Genomic DNA, 12,026 nt, shown 5'->3' on the forward strand with positions numbered 1-12,026 from the left:
ATCTTAAATTTTAACAAAATACAGTACATTAATTTATAAGTTATTGGAAGTATAAACGTAAACAAATGAAAAAAAAATACTTTCATAAATTCATAGTAAAATTGAATTATTTTTAAATAATAAATAAAACCTGCTTAAATTAATACAATTAGTCATGATAACACCTTTATACAAAGAGCTGCTAAATAATCCAAAAGTCAGTGTGAAAAAGATAAGATATGATGTCACCAACAGTCACAAACAGCAAATGATGGAATTTCAAGAAAAGACAGCATGCCTATGAATAGCGGCGCCGGTTATTCCCATATTAGCCCAATCTGTTATTAATTTATTCCCATATTGGCCCAATACTTATATATTATTATATTATCGATAGATTATAATAAAAATATCCATAACAATATTTCCTTTTTTTTTAATATATTTCTATTTTATGTATATTTCACTTTCTACCTATATTAACGTTTTTTTATAATATAATCTCAAACAACCTATTTTAACCCACAATATATATATTTTTATTTTGTAAATTGAATTTTATGTTTTATTTTTTTATCACCAATAATAAATATCTTTATATTAGTTGAGATTTATGTGAAACATATTATATTTGATATATTTAAAATATTTTATTTATCCAAAATGATTTCTTGTGGTAAAATTTAATCTTATAATAAATTTTATCGTGCTTGTTTATTAATTTTGAAAGTAAAAACTACTGATATTATTTAAATTAAGTTAATATAATTATACTATAAATAGAAAACTACTTATGAGGTTGCAGGGTTAAGGTAACAAGTTTTTGTTGCTTGGTTACTCTGATATTCTGCATTTTATTGTCCTGTTTTCTTCAGCATTCAACAAACCTTTCACGCTCTCCATCTCCATTCCCATCCCTTTTTTTCAATACCTATTCCCTGTCAGTTCTTTGTTTTCTTTTTTGCAAGGTTTGTCTCTATTTTTTCTGTTCTCTCTTCCTCGCGATTTTATTTATAAGTGTTTTTCTCTTTTCCCCCTCTTTTTGGGTGATCGGGTATTTTTTAATCTGGATAAGGTATTAGGGTTTTTCTTTAATGATTCTAGGTTTTCGCTTTGGAATTCTGATGCATTGGGAGTGCAAATCAAGGGTTCTCTTTTTCTTTTGCATGCTAAATTTTCATCTTTTAGCATCTTTCTTGACGTTAAACTAGCCTTCTAGTGGGCGTAATGGTGGATGATATCCCAATTTTCCTCTCTTGTGGCTTTTTGGATTAGATTGAGCATTTTCTGGAGTAGGTGGAAACTGGTTTGGTGTGATGCTTCTGATCTAAGTTTTTTTTTATGGCGGATTTGATGAATGATAATACATTTGTACTTTTCATTATTTTCATTATGAATTGTGTTTTAATAGTCAGACAAAAAGAATATCATCTAATCATATTATTCTTTTTAGCCCTTGCGTAAAATTGGTTGTATTTATTTCACTATGATATGCATCACACGTATTAAAGCGGGGGGTCATCCTACACATTTTTACTATCAACCTTTATATATTTTCAGCAATTGAACTCTTCAGAGGCATACAGGTAAAGCAAGTTACTTTCTGGAGTAGTTAGAGTTACATGTGTTTTGTGGGCAGATGGCGACACATGACATGGATCCTGATGTTGTTCGCTGGGGTCTTCACCTTCTAGATGTTTGCACGCTTTCCCATCATGGTTCGCCTAGTATTCTTACCCAGTATGATCCTGATTTTAGTCGAGTTGAATATGTCAGAGAAGGATTCTGTCAGCATGAGTATGTGGAGAATGACGAGGCTGTTGCACGAGCTTATCAAGAAGAATTATCACAACTTGACTCCATGGGAGCTTCTGGGACACCCAGTTATCAGAATGAGGGAATGCAAGGATCTGTCTATACACAAGATTGGCCTCATTCTTCAAATGGAAACTATAATTACGGTAGAAAGTTGCTTTCTGAATTAGTTTTTTGTTTTTTTAGTTGTGTTTTGTTTTATTTTTTATGTAATACATTTTCTAAACCTGTCGAGATAAATTTGTCACTATTTAGGAAACGAGTCTTGTCAGAACTCTGTAGATGAGTCATCGTACAATATGAAAGATGTGGAGAATTATGGTCCAAGTGAAAGGGGAAATGATATGCATGACATTCATGTTTTTGGTTCCTCTGGGTCAGGAGAGGTACCTGTTGCTAGAGATGATGTCTGGGATTCATTGGAAATATCAGACGAATCTTCTCTTGATGGCGAAGTTGGCAAAAGATTATACCAGATGGTTCCCATCCCCGTAAGTGTAGCTCTAGTCCATCCACTTAATTTTGTTTTATGGTCATGATGTATATCTTCTACTATTTGTTGATATAAATGTTGGAACAGATTGATACTAATTAATGCTCAGATCATGAGAAACAAAATTCAATGTATAACAATTATGTGTCACCCTTTACACTGTAATATTAAACGTGACGCTGAAGCTTCATAATTATAATTTAGACACACTAGAACAGAATAATCAATTATGAGCAATAAGGGTACAATTGTGGGGTGGCAGAACAGAGCTCCTGTGGCATTCATCATGGAGTGCCTGGCTGTTGCTGCCCTCACGACACAATTCACAAAAAATCACTGCAATTTGTGGGCTATGCCACCGCACCTTTTTTTGCACTGTCCCTGGACAGTCTACGTGATCGGCTTCTGCTTAGCAACCTTTGTTCTGCATCTGTTGTACAACTTCTAGTGTGACAAAAATGGTTGGGGTGAAGTTGTGGGCTGATGGAAGAAAGAGGCTAAGTTCTTTTTCTTGCGTGAGGATGTGACAACTAATGGGAGAAAATAGAAAGAGGCTTTTTTTTTTGTTTATTGGGTGAGAAAGGGTGTTGGGTCTAATCCTCATATTGGCCCACTCTCCACCTCAAGCAGTCCGTCAATCTGAGACGATTTTCTTGCTGTTTTATTTATTTATTATTAATCATATACTGTACTATTATAGTTTATAATACTCTAAGGTACTCTAAAATTTAAAATGAACGTGAATACATAATTTTAATATGTATATTATGAGAGAAACAAATATTTATACTGAGTTGAATATAATGAAAATTATATATGAGATTAATTCTTTTGTATTGAATGTACACATAGGATCCTCTATTTATAATAAAAGAAATATGGACTAAGCCTAATAGAAAAAAATATGTAGCATATATGTACATAGTCTATAAATGTAGAATTACTATAATCATAAGAGTTTCTATAGTTTATAAAAGTGGCTGCTATATCTGTGCTGTTATCTGCTTTTGACGGCTATGTACAAGACTAAAGTGTGATACGTTATCAATATTACTATCTAGATATAGATTTCTGCTTTAAATAACACTTTATGCGCTTACTTCCCTTGCTCATGTTTGCAGCATATTCCTAAAACCAATGAAAAAATACCATCTGATGACGAAGAGACATCAGATCATCAAAGGCTTCTAGACAGGTCTTCATTTTATGTTTTTATATCTGTTGGCTTAAGTAGTTTTCCATATAGAAGTGTAATTCTGTACAATTATTAGAAGAGAACTCCCTAGCACCAACACACATGCATTACAAAAAACTGTCTTAGTCCGCCCTGTGTATCTTTAATGAGATGTGAGGATAATTGATCCCCAAGAGTTGAAAATAAAAAGTAACAGGGAAACAGAAAACTGGTATTACAGAAATGTTGACCAGTTGCTTTGTGTAATAGAGATGTTTCCTCTTTTAAAATATCAAGCATTCCGAGTGGAGGGACAAAAGTATTACTCATAAAAAAAGGTCCAAGTATACCTTATCAACTGTAGTTTTGATGCTTAGAGAGAAGAGGAATCAACCATTAAATCACCCCATGTGTTTTGTGATGAAGCTTCTGAATAATGTTGTGCTTTCATGATTTAGTTTCTACAGAAACAAAATTTTCTTGGCCTAAACATTTTCCCATTTCAAGAAGGTCTGAAATGTAAAACTCAACCAACATGATTTCTTATCAGATCTCCCACATGTGCCTGTGGGGAAGACCTCCGTAATATTCTTTATCCTTTAGTCCAAATCCATCGGAATAAGAAAGAGTTTGAGGGGAATATTGGACAAGTGAGGTCGAATTAGTCAAATAGAAGAAAAATTGTTCTATCTACCTCTTTCTCCTTTTTATTTCTCCTTCAGTTTGCATTTAAATTTGAGCAAAACGTATGCCTTATCTTTGTCTTTTTGTTATTGAGCATTTATCTAAATTTAAGAATTTGGTCTTAGATTGCAGTTATATGATCTGATTGAGAATAAGGTTCAAGGAGATGGTAACTGCCAGGTTGGTTCTTTATCCTTATTATTGGTATGTAGTTCAATTGCTGCATTTGAAAATTTATCTCTTCCTGCTATAGAATTTGTAAGTTTATTATGAGAAAAGCGTATTTAGACTTTGGTGCTGTATCTTGTGAAAATAGGGTTGGCAACATGGTGGGTTTGGCACCTCCCAAACTATGCACCCTACTTATGCCTTTTCATTGCATGGTAGTTATGGAAAAGCCTGAACCTGCCTACTCCTATGACTCCTTCGAAAGCTTCTAACATCTATGTATACCAATAGCCTTATCACAATCTTTAAGAAGTAATAGGCAATCCAGAATTTGATGGAATCCAGTGAAAATGTGTCAAGATTTGGAGGGGTTGTTGGATAAAAACATTGATGGGAATCACACTTGATAATAATGGCAGCAACTCATTCTGGAAAAATATTGGCTAAACTTTTTTGTTATGTAAGTAGACATGGGAGTATTTCCAAATTCCACCACCTCTATTTAAAATTTAAGTAATAACCTAAGTTACCAGTGACAAAATTAACTTGATGTATAGTGTGTGGTGCATTTACTAGTGGCTTGAATTAAAAGTGTTTTAGTTTCTTTAGATTTTAAATTGGTCCATGATTATTTTAAAGTTCTGTGCATTATTCATAAATAGGATTAGAAATAGACTAATTTCTATACTGGTGGATCGCATGGTTAGTTGATTGTGTAAAACTTTTTCCATACTGAAGTTAATCAGTATTAAATCCTTTTTCCATTGTTATTATGTAGGTTATCACTCATTTGTTTCATCATTTGTGTTGATTTTGTCTGTCACTGCCATTTAACAATTTTGTTATTTTGGTAGTGGAGTATTTGTTGGAATTTTTACAGTTATATAACCTAACATTTTGAATTTTCTAAATATAATTTTTATGAGCATTACTACATGTCAGTGAATCATTAAATTTCATTCTCATTAGTCATAATACTCTTTCAATGGAAAATGCACCTTATTGGAGTCATATTATTTCAGTTCCGTTCTTTGTCAGACCAGCTCTATCGATCTCCAGACCATCACCAATTTGTGCGGGAGCAGATTATTCAACAGGTTCATATGTGTATCTTGTATTGCCTCTTGAGTGCACTGCCGTATATTCATTGGTATTCATACATTACTTATTTGTGTCCTTTGTCAGCTCAAATCTTCCCCAGATCTGTATTCTGGTTATGTTCCCATGGGTTATAGTGATTATTTGAAGAAGATGAGCAAGTATGTTCTTATTTCTCATCATGCCATCTTATTTTTGTTGGTGTGGCTTCATTAGATTATGTGTTTACTGATAGCTTTCTGTGTGGATGTACCAGGAGTGGTGAATGGGGTGATCATGTCACATTGCAGGCGGCTGCAGATTGGGTACGAGAAAATAAATGGTTTCCATTTTATTTTGCCTCCCATATAATACTTTTCTTCCTTTTTTTATTGTCTATGCTGTCTAATGCCTTTGCAAACGTAGTTGAAATTTCAAAGTGGAAAATCTTTCCGAATGTATTAGTTAAACAAAATAATACTGGTTTTTTGGGCATTTATTTTGTTAAAAAGTTCAGAGAGAAATAAGGGAAGAGTTTCTGTATCCTCAGGTACAATGAATTAGCCAACTTACAATAGGTGAAAGACAAGCTGTATATATTTGTCTAACTCTCGGAGTTTAATAAACTATAACATATTAACAGGTTATAACAGTACAGCTGTCACGAGGCCTAAACATAAAATAACTAGTACTGGAAATAGTTTACAAAGTAAAATACTACTGTTACTTTTAAAGTTCAAATGTTTCAAGCTATTATTTTATTTCATCACTGTTTTATCCAAGGTTTTAAATGATTTGAATTATAATCTTTATATTTAATGAAAAATGATTTGGGGGTTTAAAACTGCCATAAAGGTCGGGAGCTAAGAGAGCTTTGTCCCCTTAACTGAGTCTGCCCATCTTGACTGAAATCAGTCAAAGTACAAGGTCGCTTCAGGATACCAAAGTTCTAGGACTAAATATGAAAGTGGTTATGAATGGTGATATTTACTTTCCAAATTTGTTGATGTAAAATTTTGTAGTTATATTATTGTTTTGGAGATCTATTGCTTGCATTCCGTAGGAGTTATGAACAAAATGAGTATCCTGGGTAGAATTTAAACAGTATATCATATGTTTGAAATGGTGTATAAAATCTGATAACCATTTTGTTGATTTATTCTCATTTATCTTTGTGACTGATATGGTAATTTCTGATATGTCCTTTCAGTATGGTGTCAAAATTCTTGTTATTACATCTTTTAAGGACACGTGTTACATAGAGATTCTTCCACAGATACAGAAGTCTGGAAGAGGTAAGATTGTATTAGCACTTGTTTAGTATATGTATATATGTCTGTGCATGTGAGTGACAGAATAATTTGACAACTAATTCTTAAAGAACTAATGTGGTGATGCACATAACTTTGGAAAACCAACTTGTTGGTTACTTACATTATCATGGAGAAGGGTTACGAAATAATTGTAATGAGAAGATATTGGTGTGGTACTGTTGAAGGAAATAAAAAATGATACTCAAGGTCTTTTAGATATATACAAAGAACATCACTTGAAGCACCCATGTGGAAAGTTGATTGCATGGTTTTAAGTCATGCGAAAATGGGGAGAGAGAAACTAAGAAGAAATTGGAAGAATTTGTTTAAGATGGATTTCATGGGGCATTATATCTCTAAGTATTTTGGTTCTTAACCGAGTAGAATGATGTTCTTTTTATTTATGTACCCGACCTTACCAAGGGATATAAGGTTTTTGTTGTATAATGGCCAACAGCCATTGGTTGTGTATATATATATATATATATATATATATATATATATATATATATATATATATATATATATATATGTATATATATATATGTATATATATATATGTATATATATATATATGTATATATATATATATGTATATATATATATGTATGTATGTATATATATATGTATATATATATATATGTATGTATATATATATATATGTATTAAAAAAAATTATGTAATATTTTATTAAAATTGTTTTATTTGATAAATTAATTATTATAGATATTTCGATTTGTTACTGAATAGATCTTATAGTAGCAGTTTCACATGATACACTAACAATGAATCCTATAGTAGTAATAACTATGCAGATGTATAGAAAAGTTAGGGCCCATTTGTTTTCGAGAAAATGTTTTCTGTCTTCACTTTTATTTATAAAGTTATCACCTGATTTTCATTGTGTTTCTTGTTTATAATGAAAATAACCTCTCTTTTTTCGTATACTCTAATTCGTGGTCAATTCTTTGAAAGCAAGAAACAGATGAAAATAAAGTGACAGTTTTGTAATTAAAAAAACGGAAACAGAAGTAAACAAACCTTAATGTGTCTACTATGGTGCAAAATGCGTGACATGTACCGATAGTCTTTGGAGTTATGCTTCAGCAGCATGCTTATTTTGTAACTTGTGCGATTTCTGCAGTGATATTTCTGAGCTTTTGGGCAGAGGTGCATTACAACTCAATCTATCCAGAAGGAGGTAACATCTTTAATTTCTATATGAATAGAATACAAGTTGAAGCTCTTAAAAAATTAGACGTTTATAATTAATGTATTTCCACATACATTTTTTATAATCTTGATAATTCTCTATTAAATCTTTATACCACCATGTCCTCTAACGCTTTGCCATGAATCCTGTTTTACCAAACAGTAGACATACAGCTAAAGATCTTTAGCCAACAATTGCAATACTGAATTTCACCCCTTGTGGGATAATACACTATTTGATTTTCGAAGTTGGAGCATGTGGTATTAGGACTTTATGAGTTGCAGTCACCTGTGATTATAGTTTTACTTTTACCCGGAGAAATATTTAGAGGCTTTTCCTCTTTTGTTCTCTAATCAGCACTGAAAATGAAAAAGAACATTGCTAATTTTTCCCTACTGATTGCTGAAAGTGACTTGGCACTAATGTTTAGCATGTCTTTTCATATTCAGAATTGCCCTCATTTCAGACCAGGAAAAAGAAGAAATGGTGGAATTTTGGTGCTTAGGTACAGTCAGTCACATTTTAATTTTATACATGAGTAGTGGCTTCAATCGGCATTGTAATTATTTGAGCTTTTAATGTTTTTAGGGCTGTTGCTAACGCTACCTCCATTATTTTGTATATATGAACATTTTCATTTTATGTATATGATTTATTCTTTTGTATATATTTATTTTATTTATGCTACTTTTTCTTGCGTAGTTTTGAAGAATGATTGAATAGGGACCTGTTTTAGAAGGAAGTTTTACAATTTTCAAGAAACTTAATATCCTGAATTTAAGTTGTTTTCATTTTAATTTATTTTATTTTTTAATGTTTTGTTTGGTAAAACAATAAGTTATTAAATTTAACTTTGAGATTTTAAAACCATTAATGTCAAGACCATTAAAACTCTCTGACTTGAGATTTTAAAGTTGGCACTCATCGCCACCATGGCTCAACGCCATGACAACATAATTGTGAATTCATAGAATTTAACTTTGTCTCCTGGTCATCTTCCTCTTATCAACCCCACACTTCTATCTCTCTATGATCACTGAACACGTTTAACTGAACTTCTTAAAGATAACGTGTATCCAAACCACATTTCACACTTTTAGTGCGTTAAGAGCTTTCCAATGTCAAACATAGTCAACACTGAAATGCCAATCAACCTCTTATTTAACTTTCTGAAAACTCTCTTTATATTTTTTTGTTTACTTAAATGAATTATCCTTTCATGTCAATTGTGACAAAGAAATGACCACCCTTAAAAAACTTTGATAAAACTTATTAAATGAATAATACAACTGAAACTTCTTACTTCAGTGATATCTTTAAAATTTCCCTTTCTTCCCACTATTTCCACTGATGAGATCCACCAACCTTAATAGATACACTTTCCATAATCAAAACTCTTTCTTGGATAGCTTGACAAACAACCACTTTTTCAACATCACTAATTTGGCAATAGCCATCCCAAAATAAACTCATGGTCCTATCCCTAACACCAAATCAATAGTTAATTCCACCTCCATTCTAGGTGGTAGTCCTAGCATCCGTTTCGAAAACATCTAAAAGCTCTTCCACAACTAAGATCCCTTGCATATACCCCCTTTAACCTCTTTTAAGCAACTCCAGAAACACAAAATAAAAAAAAAAACTTGACTCCACGCGTCCAATTGTCATACACATATTGTGAAACCACTGACTCAATCTCCGCTAAATCAGAGAACACCACTTCCTTGGCACCATAAACCACAAGAATGTGATTAGAAAACAACCAACCCACTTCTTGGATCATGTCAAATTTGCAAAGGAACAAAATTTAAATAGACTTTGAAATTGTATCCCTTAATCAAAACTACGTACCTTTAATTGATCGAAACTATAGTGAAAACTACCATCGTAAACTGTAAACTGACAACACTAACTTGCCTTTTTCTTAAAGAACAATCCTTGGCAGTGTGTTTTTTCCTTATGACACCATTTCACCCCATTCAATATAAACCTTTCTCCGTGTAAACCTTTGCACCTTAATAGATAATATTTAATTATCACTTGTGGAAAAATATTGTTGTCGATTAGGTTTAGAGCGATGAAAAAATAATTTCAACAATTTTAGAAAATAACTTCTAAAAATGACGAAACTTTTTGCCTTATATTCATTACAATGTAATCTTATAACTGTGAATAAAAGAACTCTAAATGGCATCGACTGAATAAAAAAATTGCCCTTGTTAACCAAAAAAAAAAACATTTAATGTTGGCCGAAAAATATAGTTTCAATAAAAGCAACCTAGGCCTTCATTGAAAAAGTTGTTTGAAATCTGTTTAAAATAATTCATGATAGTATACATCGGAAATTCTAACTAATAGAGGTTAAGGAATAATGCTAGTCTATATTGACTAAAAATAACCAGAATCAATTTAAGTCTAAAAAAAATTATTGTCAATGTTAGTTAAAAATTTAATGTCGAGTCAATCATATTTCAATTTTGATGTAATAGTCAACATCTTAGTTTCAACTAAGTGACTGATGTTTCAACTATAATCAAATTAAGTAGAATTTCTCGTTTTTAATTTTTAGGTAATACATGAAATTGTACCATTCTAAGTAGTACAACTGTTAGAACATTTTATCATCAAATCTTTCAAATATTTTTATAAAAATAAATTATTTCACAATTGAACGTGTATAGTATGATATCTAGGCCGAACGGTTAGCATCCAAGACTGATCGATCTATCTATTATAGTAGCGCTCGTCAACAAACCAGGTTAAATGATGTTGGCCACAGCGCTAGTCAACCAGGTCAAACCAAGTTGAAAGGTGTTGGACCACAATTGGACCAAGATTTGAGTGATTAGGCTAATAATCCACTAGAGGATAAAATGATCAAAGATATCTGATTAAAGATATTCATAAAGCTGTTTATGAGCAACCAACCGGATTTTAAAGTAAATCTGTTTAAGGTAAGTCTGTTTATATTTTATTAGGCTTGTGATAACCTATAAATATAGAACCATGCTGAAAAAGCCAGGTAGGTTCAACTCACACTCTACGAGACTCAAATATTCAATTGTGATAAACAGTTCATTAAACCGCTCCTAACTTGAGCGTCAGAGTGCCTTTTGTAGTTATCTCCCCCTATCAAGAGTACAACTGAACGGTATCTAGAGTCCAATCGAACAACATCCAGAATCCAACCGAGCGGCACACACAACTCAAGCATTGAATATTAAAAATATATTTATCCTTTTCTAAATCTTTCTAATGATATTTCACTATTTTTCTTACTTTTTTTAGTAGAAAAAGTATTGGATGTTTCTTGTGAAAGAAGTGACTAACTCTTTTTTAAACTTTTAATGAGGATGGATAAAAGAATATTTAAAGATTCTACAAGAGTGAAAAAACTCGTAATCATAATGTTAAAAAATAGACTTTTAAGTTTAATTTAACTTTATAAAGTAAAATATATATACATATATATGTAAGGTAAAAAAACTCAATATTAAAAAATAAACTTTAAATTTAATTCGATTTCATACTACCTACTTATAAAGTAAAATTTATATATATATATATAAAGCATTTTTTTAAATATTAAGCATGTAAAGAGTCAAATGATAAGTTCCTCGCAGGAAACTTTTTATAAGTTTTATTGCAAAGTATATATTTAAATAAGTTATAAGTTGTGATAAAGATTATAATGATTTTTACTTATATAGTATAATAAGTAAAACTTATCTCTTAAAACATTCAATACTATTTTCAATATTTTGTCTTGAATGTTTACTCTTAGATACGAGGAGCTAAAAATTTACTAAGTCTTTGAGAACAACATAAACTTAAATGTTGATAGTCGAAAAAATAATATTTTTTTTATAATTAATGTTATTCTTTTTATGACAGATGAAAGTGATGACGTACTTAACATGTTCGTGGAAAAAAAAAATAGCATACTTGGAGCCGAAAAAAATTATATAATTTCATTTTATTTATATTTATATTTTATGCTAATTTATTGCTTAGTATACATCATAATATAAAAATATATTTATTTACAATAGATGCGGCGGAAATCAATTTTCCACAAAACTAGTAAATACTCTCTCCAATAACATTAAC

General features: G+C 31.2%; 1 protein-coding gene across 4 annotated transcripts; it reads left to right on the top strand.

Annotated features, from left to right (window-relative positions):
- The first annotated feature begins 781 nt into the window (after nucleotides 1-781).
- On the top strand, nucleotides 782-8,562 carry LOC108325025 (OVARIAN TUMOR DOMAIN-containing deubiquitinating enzyme 9). 4 transcript variants are annotated; one of them, XM_017558003.2, is made up of 11 exons: nucleotides 782-947; nucleotides 1,540-1,940; nucleotides 2,050-2,285; nucleotides 3,409-3,482; nucleotides 4,271-4,325; nucleotides 5,336-5,410; nucleotides 5,499-5,572; nucleotides 5,668-5,716; nucleotides 6,601-6,685; nucleotides 7,848-7,904; nucleotides 8,366-8,562. In XM_017558003.2, exons 2-11 carry the CDS (start codon nucleotides 1,619-1,621, stop codon nucleotides 8,419-8,421), a joined length of 1,083 nt encoding a protein of 360 aa, XP_017413492.1. In that variant the 5' UTR covers nucleotides 782-947; nucleotides 1,540-1,618; the 3' UTR covers nucleotides 8,422-8,562. The 4 variants fall into 4 exon arrangements, with proteins under 4 accessions (XP_017413492.1, XP_052730919.1, XP_017413490.1 ...); XM_052874959.1 differs by having other exon boundaries at nucleotides 795-947; nucleotides 2,176-2,285; XM_017558001.2 differs by having other exon boundaries at nucleotides 795-947; nucleotides 1,566-1,940.
- The last annotated feature ends 3,464 nt before the right edge of the window (nucleotides 8,563-12,026 follow it).

This window comes from Vigna angularis, chromosome 3, assembly GCF_016808095.1.
Source record: "Vigna angularis cultivar LongXiaoDou No.4 chromosome 3, ASM1680809v1, whole genome shotgun sequence".
In the NCBI taxonomy this organism is placed as follows: Eukaryota; Viridiplantae; Streptophyta; class Magnoliopsida; order Fabales; family Fabaceae; genus Vigna; species Vigna angularis.

Bases quoted from the DNA above. Each gene is read 5' to 3' on its own strand.
- LOC108325025 (XM_017558003.2), top strand. From the start codon at position 1,619: ATGGCGACACATGACATGGATCCTGATGTTGTTCGCTGGGGTCTTCAC. The intron at 5,717-6,600 runs GTACGAGAAAAT...ATGTCCTTTCAG, and splicing joins TGCAGGCGGCTGCAGATTGG to TATGGTGTCAAAATTCTTGT. The intron at 6,686-7,847 runs GTAAGATTGTAT...CGATTTCTGCAG, and splicing joins GATACAGAAGTCTGGAAGAG to TGATATTTCTGAGCTTTTGG.